At 40.9% G+C, this 15,911-nt stretch overlaps 1 protein-coding gene across 1 annotated transcript in view; it reads left to right on the top strand.

Annotated features, from left to right (window-relative positions):
• CDC20B (cell division cycle 20B) overlaps window positions 1–15,911 on the top strand; it is a 71,784-nt gene that overhangs the window by 17,852 nt on the left and 38,021 nt on the right. The window contains exon 3 of the mRNA XM_049867604.1: window positions 14,418–14,646. Within this exon, the coding sequence (XP_049723561.1) occupies window positions 14,418–14,646 (229 nt within the window). The remainder of the gene's footprint in view (window positions 1–14,417; window positions 14,647–15,911) is intronic.

Raw genomic sequence — 15,911 nt, 5'->3', positions numbered from 1 at the left:
CCCAGATGATTCATATGCGCTTTTAAGTCTGAGAAGCCCTCCTTACACCGAAATATTTTTCCCCCTTTGGTTTACCTTTGTCTTTCACAGTGGAAATATTTCATGTCTCTCTGTCTACAATAATCCAAAACCCAGTGCTGTCTACACTAGACCCTTTAATTAACTCCTTGGGCTGTCCAAGCAAATGGCTCAGGAACTTGAGTTCTAAGAGTTAATTTGTAGTATACCTGTTGTAATATGAGCCATGTAATCCCAGCCCATTATTACTGGGCTTTCAGATGAGGAGTGGAGCAGGGTGGATACCTCTGGGAGGGAGGTTGACCACCCTCCAGGCCAGGCCCATAGGGTGATACTATTCTGATAAAATTATGGTGATAGTTCTTAGTCGTTGTTTTGTAAATACAGAGACTTTCACCAAGTGTTCCAGAGCTGAGTGGATTGGAAAGGCCAACATTATGATGTACACACTTACAAGAAACAACTTTATGAACCAGAATGCCAGTTTTTATAATCAGAACTAAAACAATTGTGCAGGCCTGATGTTCAGGCTGGTCTGACAAAAAAATTCCCTCTCGTCATGGCCCCCAGACCTTCTGTTGCCCCGGGACAGGAATCATTCCCAAAGCCAACTCTTCAGACATGGATTGGACTGGACAATGGGTTGGAGAGGGATGCTGGTGAGGAGTGAGTTTCTTGGATCAGGTGGACACTTGAGACTATGTTGGCATCTCCTGCCTGGAGGGGAGATGAGACGGTGGAGGGGGTTAGAAGCTGGCGAAAAGGACACGAAAAGAGAGAGTGGAGGGAGAGAGCGGGCTGTCTCATTAGGGGGAGAGTAATTGGGAGTGTGTAAAAGCAACGTGTATATGGGTTTTGGTGTGAGACACTGACTTGATTTGTAAACTTTCACTTACCCCCAGTTCCCCAGTGCCATCGAGTCACTTAAAGCATAATAAAAATTATTAAAAAAAAAAATTCCCTCTCTATGAAAACTGGGAGTCCTGGTGGTGCAGTGGTTAAGAGCTTGGCTGCTAACGAAAAGGTTGGCAGTTCAAGCCCACTAGCTTCTCCTTGAAAACCCTATGGGGCAGTTCTACTCTGTCCTATAGGGTTGCTACGAGTCAGGATAGACTTGACGGTAGTGGGGTTTTTTGGTACATGAAAACTACTTTGAAAGCTTAAATAAGCCCATGATGAAATCAAATCCGGTTTGTTAATTTAATGATTCTTAAGAGTTTCAAACAACAAAAGCATGATATATAAATATCTATACTGGTCCATTAATCAAACATTCAAGACAACATTTAGGGGAACTCCTGCTTTGGACAGTGCTGGATAAACACAGATTTTGGCCCTTTAGAGACATCTTTTTTGTTCATTTGATAGATTCTTTCTCTGTTTTTTCTTTATAATTTATTTTTGTTGAGAATATACATAGCAGAACATACACCAATTCAACAATTTCTACATGTACAATTCATTGACATTGATTCTGTATATGTTTTGATATCATCCTGTCATTGTTTTCGTGTTCTGTCTATACTAAAACTATTCTTAGACTATAAATATATCAAAATTACAGATATCTTTGTATAAGAGATATTATGTTAGAAAAACCACCAGCACGCTTTCATTAGATCAAGGAAGACTTCTCAAAGGAGGGGAAAAGGAGAGATTGATGAGTTGAAGGTCAAGCTTGGGGGAAGCGACTAGATCAAGAATGGGATAAGCAGTTGATTCAGTTAATCAACCAAATCTAGGCACTGTAGAGGATACAAGTGAAGTTTAAGCACGGGAGCCAGGCTTACACAACTTCAAAATCAATTCTGGAGATAAGAGAACACACATGAAACAATTATGGAAGAATGATAAGGTAGTAAATAACCGAGTGCTAAACAAGCGACTTAAGTTTGTAGAGAGCTTTATATTATTGCACACAACCCCTTTTTAGTATATACATTATTTTCCTCACAATAATTCAATAATTCATTGAAGCAGGAAAAAGTTAATAACTCGTCCAATATCACAGAACTAGTAAGTGGAACAGGCAAGACTAGAATTTAGAACTTCCAACTTTATAACCATTTTTTTTTTCAACTACATTAAACCATTTCTTTCTAATAGGTAGAGCAGGTTTACTAAGAAGAAAACATGGGAGTTGAGATTGCTCTAGTACTCTGGTGAAGGGGTTTTATTCATCAGAAGACAGTTTTATAAGAAATCATTCTAAGGGTCCAATGAGGAACGAGAGTAGAGAACAACAACAAAAGAGCTTGGTCATACATACTGAAGTTATCTGGAAGGGGTTCAAGAAGTCTGCAGAGCAACAAGTCAAGATGAAAGATGACAGGGTCTTAATGAAGGCAACCTGGGTCAAAGCAAAAGAAGGAGAAAATCCATTGCCGTTGAGTTGATTCCAAATCACAGCAACCCTATAGGACAGAGTAGAACTGCCCCATAGGGTTTCCAAGGAGTGGCTGATAGATTAGAGTTGCTGACCTTTTGGTTAGCAGCCTGAGCTCTTAACCACTGTGCCACCAGGGCTTCAATAGAAGGAGAGGATAGATAGTTAAGACACTTGGAGCCCCCAATGGCAAGGGTTGGCCATGGAGAATAAAGGAAATGTCTACCTGAAAATGACCTTGACAGTTTTTGCTTGGGTTGTATTGCCCATTAGGATTCAGAGGCATTGGAGGTTCAAGCATGAGATGAACAATTTGGTCTTCGCCATTATCTTAGATACCTAGTGCTGCTTTAACAAAAAAACCCACAAGTGGGTGGCTTTAAAAGAACAGAAATCTATTTTCTTACATTTCAGGAAGCTGGAAGTCCAAATTCAGGCCATGCTCTAGGGGGAGGTCCTTCCTTGGAGTTCCTTGGTGTTTCTTAGCACCTGTGTTCTCCCTGTGTGTGTGTCTGTGTCTATTCTGCATTTTATATCTGAAAAGTGATCAGGTTTAGGACCCATGCTACTCTGGTATGGTCTAATTAACATAAAACGAAACACCCTATTTCCAAACGGGGTTATATTTACAGGTACAGGGGTTAGGATTTCAACACGTTTTCGGGGGCACAATTTAATCCATAACAATGATTAATTTGAAATAGCATTGAGACCTTAAATTTGAAATGTCTTGTGGACAGAATGCTGCTGCTTTGGGCTGGTGGTTGTAGGGTGAATGGAGGAGGAAGACATTCAGAGGCTAAGGAAGGGGGTTTGGGAGGATATGCCTGAGCCCTAACGGGGTCATCTTGTTACTTTTGTCTCTGCCATGTACTCTGGTAGTTCTAGAAAGATCCTGGTATCACCAGCATGCCTTCCTTGGCTCGTCCAGTCTTTCCCCGCCCACTGAATATTTGTGTGTCAGGTTATTTATCACCAGATACACTTGTTTCTATTTTCCCAGTTGTTTCTTTTTGTTATTTCCTGGCCTTATTTTTAACCTCTCTAGGTTCCTTTCTATTTATTTTTTGGCGCTGGTGCCCTGAATTCCTCCCGATTTAGTGTCGATATGTATGATGTGAACTCTAAGGATAAACATGCCAAACTGATGTGCTTGGAGGAGCGAGTCATTCATCCCTTTTCCCTTCTTTGTCTTATTTTTCTTATCTTCCTCTTCCTCTCTATTTATAAATACTTGAGTCATTTAAAACTATGCGACAGGCATTTCCTCAGCAGGAGAAAGACCCTGGAACAAAAGTTTAAAGGCATTAAAGATGAAATAGCACAACCTAAGGCACTGTTTCCTAAGCTGTAGGCATTTGCATGTCATCTTTTTTTGCCATGGCATCTGCATATCAGCTATTATTTACTTAACATTTTTTATTTAAATGGTATAATTTGTTTTATGCAGTTAATTTTTTTTATTAGGGAAAAGTTTATATCAGCATTGAAAAATTTGAAACATTTAAAAATGCACCTTAAAGTATATACCTATTAAAAATGTTCATCTGTACCACCACAAACCATGTGCCCCTACTGGAGGGACCGACTGGGAACTGAACTTTACGTTTCAAAGGTCTTTATGTTGAATAAAAATTTGCTTCCTCTGATTCATTGGTTCTAGTTTTACCCTCAGGAGCAATACAGAATAAGGTTTTCTTCTTTTCAGAAGTTGTTGTCGGTGTTAGTTGCGGTGAAGTGGATTACAACTCATGGCGACTCCATACGTGCAGAGTAAAACAGCTCCATAGGGTTTTCAAGGCTGTGACCTTTCAGAGGCAGATTGCCAGGTCTGTCTTCCGAGGCACCTCCAAACCAAAAAGCCATTACTGTGGAGTCCACCAATCTTTCAACTAGTTGGTGGAGTGCTTAACCGCTTGTACCACCCAGGGACTCCTTTCATCCTCCCCCCCGCCAAATCACACCTCTTTGAATATTTGAAGACAGTTCCTTTTGGGGCTCTCTCCCTCTGCACTAAATACCTCGAGCTCCTTCACCTTTTAGGTGTGGCTCCACTCCTGCGTGTTTCCTGAACTCCCTCCCCACCTCCCCACCCTCGGCTTCATTGCAGTCTCTTTCCTCTGCATGGACTCAGGTTTTGGATCTTGACTCATCAGTCTCCCTTTAAAGGGACTGTTCACAGTTCTCCAGATGAGTTCTGACCTGTGCAGAGACCCTGGGGTTTCACCCCATCTCTTTCTCGACACTGTTTTAATCCTAACATGATCTAAAATTGTACTGCTTTTTTAAAAAAGTAATTTCATCGTACTGTTGACTCATATTTTGGTGATGGTTTTTCAATGTCTGTCCTCTCCCATGTCATGGCTGCACACTGAAAAAAAAAATCTAAATAGAAGATTTTTCATTTATCCTCATTGAATTTAATTTTTCTGATTTTGATCCTTGTTTCAGACTTTATTCTGAATTTTATTCTTTCCTTTCTGTCCTTTAATATTTCAACTATCTTTTCAATTTAGGATAATCAACAATGTATTTTTATTTTTTATTGTGATTTAAGTGAAAGTTTACAGAGCAAATTAGTTTCTCACTAAACAGGTAATATACAAATTGCTTTGTGGCATTGGTTGCCAACCCCACGATGTGTCAACGCTCTCCCTTTCTCCACCCCAGTTTCTCCATTTCCATTTGTAGAGTTTTCCTTTCCCTTCCTGCCTTCTCATCTTTGCTTTTGGGCTGGTGTGTCCATTAATCTTATATACATGATTGAATTATGAAGCACATCGCTCATGTGTGTTATTGTTGGCCCTACAGACCTGTCTAATCTTTGGCTGAAGGGTGAACCTCAGGAGTGACTCTAACCCCAGTGCCGTCGAGTTAATTCCGACTCATAGCAACCTTATAGGACAGAGTAGAACTGCCCCATAGAGTTTCCAAGGAGCACCTGGCGGATTCAAACTGCCAACCCTTTGGTTAGCAGCTGTAGCACTTAACCACGACACCACCAGGGTTTCCAGGAGTGACTTTGGTACTGAGTTAAAAGGGTATCCGGGGGTCATACTCTTGAGATTTCTTCAGTCTCTGTCAGACCAACAAGCCTGTTTTTTTTTTTTTTTTTTTTTTTTGCAGGGGGGTGGGGGATTTGAGTGTTTTTCTACATTTTTTTCCCACTCTGTCTAGGACCCTCTATTGTGATCCCTGCCAGAGTGGTTGGTGCTGGTAATAGGGCACCATCTAGTTGTTCTAGGCTCAGTCTGGTCGAGGTTGTGGTAGTTGTTGTCTGTTAGTCCTTTAGACTAATCTTTCCCTTGTGTCTTTTGTCTCTTTCATTCTTCTTTGCTCCAGCCAGGATGGGCCCAGTAGATGCATCTTACATGGCCACTCACAGGCTTCTAAGACTCTAGTCATTACTCACCAAAGTCAGAAGTAGAACATTTTCTCTGTAGACTGTGTTTTTGCCAGTTGAGCTGGATGGTCCCCTGTGACCACGGTCCCCAGCCCTCAGCCCAGTAGCTTGGTTTCTCAGGGCTGATCATCAACAATTTTGATGTATATATCTCTTTTCGAGCCACTGAAAGAGAACAAGCTGAACAGCATAAGGCCAGGAATAAAACTATAGTGTGTCACTGAAGGACTTGTTCAGGCTAACACTGACCCACTGAGACTTGTGCCATCTAGGGCACTGGCAGCAAACTTAATTTATTACTTCTAGCTGCTTGTTCCTCCTATTGGTAAACCAGAAAAACATTTGTCTATTTAATTTTTTTTGGAGGGGCTTTTTTCTCATTTGTCATGTTTTTATCCTCATAAATCACTAAGGGATCACTTCACAAGTGTTGTCTGTACTGTGGGATTTCATTTACCTGGCCCTAGAGACCTGAACTTACTTAAAATGCCCCAATGTACTCTTATGGCCTCATTTATCCCACTCTTTAGTTTCAAAAAAAAAAAAAATTTTTTTTTTTTTTTAGTTTCTGCAAAAAATGTTTATTTTAACCCATTGCCATCAAGTCAATTCCTACTCATAGCGACCCTACCGGACAGAATAGACCTGCCCCATAGGGTTTCCAAGGATGTAAATATTTAGGGAAGCAGACTGCCACATCTTTCTCCCGAAGAATGGCTGGTGGGTTTGAACTGCAGGCCTTTTGGTTAGCGGGTGAGCGCTGAAACCACTGCACCACCAGGGCTCCAGTGTTTATTTTACCCTGTCCAATTTCATAATTGTTCTTCTTAATGGAGAAAAAAGAAAGAGAATAACTTATTTCCTTGGCCCTGGATTCTTTCTTAAATCCCCTGTGCTTTTTTAACACTAATTGCCTCTAGGGGAAGAGGTTCATTGATTTATTCATTATGGGGCTCCTGGGCTTAGATGCCAATAAGATTTTCATTGGCTAATTCTTTTCATAAGTAGACCACCAGGTCCTTCTTCCTAGTTTGTCTTAGTCTGGAAGTTCAGCTGAAACCTGTCCGTCATGGGTGGCCTTGCTGGTATTTAAATACCGGTGGCATGGCTTTCAGCATCACAACAACACACAAGCCCCCACAGCACAGCAAACTGACAGACAAGTCAGGAAAGGTGTGAATCACCATACTTATTCAATCTGAATGCTGAGCAAATAATCCAAGAAGCTGGACTGTATGAAGGATGGGGCATCAGGGTTGGAGGAAGACTCATTAACAACCTGTGTTATGCAGATGATACAACCTTGCTTGCTGAAAGTGAAGAGGACTTGAAGCACTTTCTGATGAAGATCAAAGACCATAGCCTTCAGTATGGATTACACCTCAAAGTAAAAAAAAAAAAAAAAAAAAATCCTCGCAACTGGACCAATGAGCAACATCATGATAAACAGAGAAAAGATTGAGGCTGTCAAGGATTTCATTTTGCTTGGCTCCACAATCAACACCCATGAAAGCAGCAGTGAAGAAATCAAAAGACACATTGCACTGGGCAAATCTGTTGCAAAAGACCTCTTTGAAGTGTTGAAAAGCAAAGAAGTCACCTTGAAGACTAAGGTGTGCCTGACCCAAGCCTCGCATTTTCAATCACCTCATATGCACGTGAAAGCTGGATGATGAATACGGAAGACTGAAGAATTGACACCTTTGAATTATGGTATTGGCAAAGAATATTGAATATACCATGAACTGCCAAAAGAATGAACGAATCTGTCTTGGAACACACACAGCCAGAATGCTCCTTAGAAGCAAGGATGGCGAAACTTCGTTCTCACATATTTTGGACATGTTATCAGGAGGAAACAGTCCTCTGAAAAGGACATCATGCTTGGTAAAGTAGAGGGTCAGCAAAAAAGAGGAAGACCCTCAACAAGGTGGATTGACACAGTGGCTGCAACAACGAGGTCAAGCATAACAACAATTGTGAGGATGGTTGTCATGGATTGAATTATGTCCCCCCCAAAATGTGTGTATCAATTTGACTGGTCCATGATTTCCAGTATTGTGTGGTTGTCCTCCATTTTGTGATTGTAATTTTATGTTAAGGTGTGTTAAGGTGGGATTGTAACACTCTTACCCAGGTCACATTCCTGATCCAATTTAAAGAGAGTTTCCATGGGGTGTGGCCTGCACCACCTTTTATCTCTCAAGGGATAAAAAGGAAAGGGAAGCAAGCAGAGAGTTGGGGACCTCATACCACCAAGAAAGTAGTGCTGAGAGCAGAGCATGTTCTTTGGACCTGGGGTCCCTGCTTGGAGAAGCTCCTAGTCTGGGGGAACATTGATGAGAAGCCTGACAAAGAAAGCCTTCCTCTGGAGCTGACACCCTGAATTTGAATTTTTAGCCCATTTTACTGTGAAGAAATAAATTTCTCTTTGTTAAAGCTGTCCACTTGTGGTATTTCTGCTATGGCAGTACTGGTTGACTAAGACAATGCGGTAGGACTGGGCAATGTTGCATTCTGTTGTACATAGCGTTGCTATGAGTCAAAACCCACTTGATGGCACCTAACAACAACAACAGGTGCCAATAAAGATGCTATGTATGCCCCGAGGTTGGTAAGATAAAAATTCCTGGTCTTAAGTAGTTTAATATAGGAGGAGAGAAATAAAAATAATCAGAAAAGTGGAATATGAGCAGAGGTGCTAAAAGCACAGGGACTGCATAGATTTGCCAGAGCTCAAACCTAGGTAGGGCTGCTCTGGTTGGTTGTAAAATTTGTGTACTGCATTCCACAGAGGTTCTGTTCACAGAGACCACAATCTGTATAGCTGTATGCAGTGTCCTGAATCCTGGATCCACTGTTTATTAGTTCTCTATCCTTGCTCAAGTTACTTAAGCCCATTAAAACTTCGTTTAGTTGCTGTTGAATCTATTTCAACTCATTGCGACCCCATGTGTTACAGAGAGGGGCTGCTCCATAGGGTTTTCTTAGTTGTAATCTTAATGGAAGCAGATCGCGAGGACTTTTCTTCTCTGGTATAGCTGGGTGGGCTTGAATTGCCAACCTTTAGGTTAAGAGTAGAGTGCAAACTATTTGCACCACTGAGGGACCTTCCAACTCTGTAGAATGAGAGAAATATCATCTATTTCATAAGGCTGTGATGAGGTTTAAATAAATAATCACCTAATGTACTTATCCCAGTGCCTGGCACATATTAAATGCTTGAAAATGTCATTATTAATAATAAAAGAGTTTTTATTAAATTTATTTAATTACCATTAAATTAACATGGTAATGCTCTATGGAAGCACAAGGAGGGCTGTGCATTAGTTTTTTACGGTTTCTATAAGAAGTTGTCACAAACTGGGCAGCTTAAAAAACACACACATTTATCCTCTTACAGTTATGGATGTCAAAAGCCGAAAATGGGTATTACTGGGCCATAACCATGGTGTAGGCAGGTCTGCAATCCCTGCAGACTCTCTAGGGAAGAATTCATTCCTTTCCTCTTTCCGCTTCTGGTGGCTGCCAACGTTCTTTGGCCTATGGCTTCATCACTCCAATCTCTGCCTCTGTGGCACATTGTCTGTTCCTCTTTTGTGTACAATTCAAAAAAAAGAAGAAAAAAAAAAAAACCAAACCCGTTGCCATAAAGTCGATTCCGACTCGTAGTGACCCTATAGGACGGAATAGAACTGCCCCATTGAGTTTCCAAAGAGTGGCTGCTGGATTCCAACTGCCAACTTTTTGGTTAGCAGCTAAATGCTTAACCACTACACCACCAGGGCTCTCTTTTGTGTATAGTCACATAATTCCATTTAGGGCTCTCTCAGATATTCCAGGATAATCTCCCCCTCACAAAATCTTTAATTTATTCACATCTGCAAAGCCTCTTTTGCCGTATACGCTAACAATCACAGGCTCCAGGAATTCCGACCTGGATATCTTTGGAGGCCATTATTTGGGGGCACTGCAGGCCGCTTAACCCAGTTTGGAATGGAGTGGGAGAGGGAATGTCAGAGACACCTTCCCAAAGGAGCTGATTGCGAAACCCAGTTGTGAAGGTGAGCTAGGAGTTACCCTTGCATCCCAGATGGGGAAGCAGTATGAAGAGAGTGACAGCGAGAGAAACCAAGACATGCCAAGGCATGGTGAGATTGTTAAAGTAAAAATTTTTTAAAATAGTATTTTGTTGTATTTTTGGTGGAAGCATACATAGCAAAACGACTTCCTGTTCAACAGTTTCTACATGTATTACTCAGTGGCATTGGTTACATTCTTCACATTGTATCAATATTCTCATTATTTCTCTTCCCATTAACCAAATCTCACACCCCCCCAACATTTCATGTTAATGTGAAGTTTCTTTTTTTTAATTGTGCTTTTGATGGTTTACTTAGCAAATTAGTTTCTCATTAAACAATCAATACACATATTGTTTTGTGACATTGGTTGGCAAAAGTAAAATTTCTTGACTATTTTCCTTAGCTGTCACACCATTGAATTTATTCTTGCTCATTTTTCCTTTCTTAAACTCAGAATTACTTTACTTTCTAAAGTTTATTTAAGTTTTGGAACTCCAAGGATAACTTTGAGCAGGTGTCTCCTTCCTCTGTCATGTTTGTTGCAAATGACCTATGTCTTTTAAGTGTGGTAGATCCTCCCTTTCTTGGCACCTAGAAGGATAAGGGCTACTTAGTACTACAGGGGCTGTGAATGTAGCTCCTGGTCTGAATGTGGGCCACAGTGCTCTGCTCAGTCCTGCAGTGTTTTAAAAAACGGAAACCTGTTGAGAACTTTAGAAAAGTCCGGAAATTAATACAAAAAAATCTAAATTCCCAACTTCTGTTGAAAATGAGACAATGTGTCCCCGTTGACTTGTGTTCTGGCTCAGGCTGAAACGACAGTGTTCCAGTTCACAAGGTTCCCACTGCCAGTTTCCCTGTCTCTAGGACAGAATCTCCGTGGCCATTAGGTGGCACTGTGGTTTTCCTTAAGGAGCTCTAGTGGTGCAGCCATTAAGAGCTTGGCTGCTAACCAAAACTTTGGCAGTTCTAACACACCAGCCGCTCTGCAGGAGGAAGATGTGGCAGTATACTTCCGTAAAGGTTACAGTCTAGGAAACCCTATGGGGCCTGTCCTATAGGGTTGCTATGTGTCAGAATTGACAGCACCCAACAACCAAAAACCCATTGCTGTGGAGTGGATTCCAACCCATAGTGACCCACAGCGACCCTAAAGGACAGAGTAGAACTGCCCCGTAGAGTTTCCAGGGAGTGGCTGGTGGATCTTAACTGCTGACCTTTTGGTTAGCAGCTGTATCACTTAATCACTGCACTATCAGGGCTCCAAACAACAGCACTGTTAAAAAATGGACACAAAGATGGCAGTGGTTTTTTTTTTTTTTTCCCCCATGTGGTGGTTTTCCTTAGAGGAGAGAAACCAAAAGTGGGAAGAGGAAAGCCCAAGTAGGTCATGTTTCTCATTCCAGGCCTGCTCCACTCAACACCTTACCTTCTCTTCCTAGTCTAGGCTTTCGTGTCTCGACTCATATTTGTGGAGCTGTATCCTTCCTGCTTTTTAGCTTCTCCCTTCCTACTCAAAAACCAAGAACAAGGGCAGAACAATGAAAACGCAAAGACAATTGACTAAAAACAACATTGTTTGCAACTGTGGTCTCAGGCCTCTGGCTTCTCTTTTTCTGGGGAAAGTGCAGTTTCTGGAATAACAGAGGGCAGCAGCGAGAAGAGAGAACTCCTTTCGCATCTGGGTTCAGAGTAAACCCATACTGACTGTCAGCAAATGGTGCGGGAAGATCACCTCCAGGTGTACTTACTAAAGAACAATCAAACCCAATATTTACTGCCTCAACATTCTAGCATATTTCTTGCCTATTTTTCATTTATGTACAGGAAACGGGATTGGAATACTGTTTTATAGTCTCTACTTTTCACTTGGCAATATATATAAGCATTTTCATAGTCATCATTGAATATTATGTCCTCATTTTAGCAATGCTAATGTTAAGATGGAAACCCTGGTGGTGTAGTGGTTAAGAGCTACAGCTGCTAATCAAAAGATCGGCAGTTTGAATCCATCAGGTGCTTCTTGGAAATCCTACTCTGTCCTCTAGGGTCGCTACGAGTCTGAACTGATGGCAATGGGTTTAATGTTGAGTGTTTTCTTATATAGATGGTACGTAGTTTACCTAGTCAATTATCCATTGTCAAGTGTTTAGTTCCCTCCTTGATCTTTTTGCCCCTATAACCAGTACTGAGGGGGGCCTGGTGGTATAAATGGTTAAGTGCTAGACTGCTAGCCAAAAGGCTGGCTGTTTGAACCCACCCAGAGACCGTTCAGTTTTCACCTGATGAGACCTGGTAATTGGCTTCCATAAAGATTGTTGTTGTTGTAGTGTTCTGTTGAGTGTTACAGCCTAGAAAATCCTATAGGGCAGTCCTACTCTGTCACATGGGGTTGCTATGAGTCGAAAATGACTTGTTGGTACTCAACAACAATGACGACAACAACAAAAACAACAAAAAGCAGTGCTGCAATACACACTCTCATGCACTCAGTAGAAAGCATGGACTCTGGAGTCAGAGTCATGGGTTTAGGGTTTAGCATCTCCACTTACTCTGTGTCCTTAACCTTTAAACCTCATTTTCTTCATCGGTAAATTGGGAATAAATCACAGACCTGCATCAGAAGGTTTATTTATTTACTTTATTGTGCTTTAGGTGAAAGTTTACAGAGCAAATTAGTTTCTCATTAAACAATTAATACACGTATTATTTTGTGACATTGGTTGCTGACCCTATGATATGTCAATACCCTCCCCATCTCGACCTTGGGTTCCCCATTTCCATTTGTCCATCTTTCCTGTCCCCTCCTGTCTTCTTGTTCTTGCCCCTGGGCTGGTGTGCCCATTTAATCTCTTATACATGGTTGACTATGTGTGTTATTTTTTGTTTTATAGACCTGTCAAATCTTTGGCTAAAGGTTGAACCTCAGGGGTGACTTCAGTACTCACTTAAAAGGGTGTCAGCAGCCCTACTCCCAGGGTTTCTCCAGCCTCTGTCAGGCTAGTACATCTGGTCTTTTTTTGTGACTTTGAATTTTGCTCTACACTTTTCTCCTGCTCTGTCGGGGACTCTCTGTTGTGATCCTTCTCAGACTGGTGGTAGCCTGGCACTATCTACTTGTGCTGGACTCAGTCTGGTGGAGGCTGTGGTAGTTGTGGTCCATTAGTCCTTTGGACTAATCTTTCTCTTGTGTCTTTGGTTTCTGTCATTCTCCTTGCTCAAGATGCCATGGGATCCTAAGGTGTTTTTGAGAATTAAGTACAAATGTGTGTAAAACCTGTAGCGCATGGGCTCGTACATGGTAAACGCTCCATAAATGCTGGCTGTTCTTGTCCATCTTTGCCTACATCTTTGATTTCTTCCTTAAATTCTTAGAGGTGACATTGCTGGTCAATAGAGGTTATGCACATATTTGAAGGCTTTTGACACACGTTGCCAAATCGTCCTTTCTAGATACTAGTTTATACCCCATCAATAGTATACGCAAGTGTCTGTTTTTAGTACCTTCAACACTGGGGATTATTGTTTAAAAAAACATTGCTAGTAGCTCCATGTTTTAAATTTGCATTTCTTTGCTTACTAGTGAGGTTGAATGTTTTCCATAGGTTTATTGGGCATTTTATGTTTCCTTTGTGAATTGACTTTTTATGCCCAGTTTTATATTGGGTTAGTAAACTCTTCTTTATTTCTCTAAGAATCTTTATAAAAGGATATTAAGCAAATGTATTTGCCATTTATGTCAAAAATAATTCATTTCCAGTTTATCACTTGCATTTGAATTTCACAAAGCTGTGTGCCATGTATTTAGCAAGTGACTTAAATCCTCTAGGTCTCAGTTTCCCCACTGGGAAATGAAGGGGTTGGATTGGAAAATTGCTGTCTCTTTCCAGATTTGAAATGTTACGATTTTACATAAACATATTGAATGTTACACTGTTATTTATCACACCACGTTTTACATGAACATAAGATAGTAAGAAAATAATATCATTATATGTAATTATTATTATATATTAGTTATACAATTATTATTCTCTAAGCTACTTTTTAAGCTACTTTGGGAAACCCTGGTGGCGTAGTGGTTAAGTGCTACGGCTGCTAACCAAAAGGTTGGCAATTCGAATCCACCAGGCGCTCCTTGGAAACTCTATGGGGCAGTTCTACTCTGTTCTCTAGGGTCGCTATGAGTCGGAATCGACTCGATGGCAGTGGATTTGGTTTTTTGGGTTTTTGGGTGGGTTAAGCTACTTTGGTATGACATTAGACCTTTGAGCAGATAGGCTCTCAGTAGGTAATGCTGTTTGAAAGAGTTATATGTGACATACACACACACACACATCATATGATACACACACTTATTAAATTTAATAAAATTCTCCTAAGTCACAAGAATTAAAAATCTCATATATTTGTTATTTGTGTTGTACTAGGTGAGTCGTTTATTATTCTCCTCTAAGGAATTTTTACTTTTGCATCATTGAGGCTACTAGAACCTCTACCAGTGGTTCTTTTTGTTGTCAAACAGGTATTTGACGCAACGAATACTACATATTCTAACTTTAAGAGCGACTTTTTCAAGAGGCTGTCAGCTGAGGTTCCTGTTGCCAGTAGCCCAATTTCCACAAGATGGCAGCAAAGCCAAACCAAGGATATGGCAGCCTATTCCTTTGGGGAAGGGTATTCAACCACCGACCTCCCAGAATCTCCTGAATCAGTGCTGAAGATGACTGTTGAGAAAGAGACCTTGATTCAAGGTGAGGTGTTAGGAATATAATGCCACAGCCTTTTTCCGAGATGTTAAAAAGGGATGTATTCCTGAGACAATCTGTCTCGTAGAACTGTTTAGTGTCACGTTTAGTCGATTACTTTTCTTTTTTTCCTCCTTTTGAATAAGAAACTTCCAAAGAGGTGTGTGTGTGTGTGTGTGAAATAAAGACAAAAGAAAGTTTGTTGTGTTTCATGTACATTCCTGAGACCTCCATGGCAGATAATTGCTTTTATAAAGATAGGTAAGTATACATGGATATACGTATGCACTTCCTTGGTTTGCAAAGTATAGAATTTTTTGCTTGTGGGCAGGGATGGGGAATGGGCACAGAACCCCGGCCTGATGAGCAGGGATGGAGGACCATCCTGACAGAGCCTTGACATACAAGCTCTCTTTCTGAAATATGTAATTCTCACTTGGGCACAAACAACCTTTTTATTCCCATTCTTCAGGTGTAAAACTTCCCATCCTTCAGGTGCAAAACCTGATGTAAGGCATGTCATCTTGTGATTTAATTCCCATTCTTCTCTTTAAAAATGCCAGGCAATTCTTCTCTTTAAATATCCCTGGCAGCCTAATTCCTTGACTATTCGCGTGTTTAGCTAAGGCAATTATTATTCACAGTAGTCTACTTCAGTGACAGGAGACACAAGGCCTTGCAGTTCTGCAGCTTGAAATGGAGCCCTGAATCAGTTTTAAACCAGTACAATTCCCAGGTAGCAATAAGTAGCCATACTGAAAGTAGCTGACTGGAGCCATGGGAGATCAGGGTTATATGAAAGATCATTGTTATGGCTCTCTTCCGAAAGAAATCTTTTTATCTCATTGTAATTAAGGGGCAGTTTTCATGCCGATTGTTTTAGAGGAATTTCTGGCTAAAATTAGGGGTTCCCTTTTCCTTTCTTGGCCCTAAATTAATTTTTTGGTCCTCTTTATAAGGCATTACATGAAAAATTCAGAATTCCAAAAGGCAGACATCAGTCAAAAGTTTTACAAGAAAGTATCTCATTTTCTACTGAAGTTGATATTGGGTATTAATCAGGTACATTAGTTTCTCAGGGCTTTGCTGGTGGGGTTTCTTTCTTTTTGTTTCAGAAGAGTGAGTACTAAAGATCCTTCCATCCTAAAAGATGTTCACTTACAGCCATGCTTCGTGGACAAAACCTGAGAGGCCCCTGCTTCCTTAGGCTGGTAGACCTGTTCTCTTTGCTTGTAATTGGGATGGTTGTCAGTACTAACATCCAATTGCAT

Source organism: Elephas maximus, chromosome 2 (assembly GCF_024166365.1).
Source record: "Elephas maximus indicus isolate mEleMax1 chromosome 2, mEleMax1 primary haplotype, whole genome shotgun sequence".
Classification (NCBI taxonomy): Eukaryota; Metazoa; Chordata; class Mammalia; order Proboscidea; family Elephantidae; genus Elephas; species Elephas maximus.
Note: the sequence above shows the minus strand (reverse complement) of the source record. Positions and strands in the feature narration are given on the sequence as shown.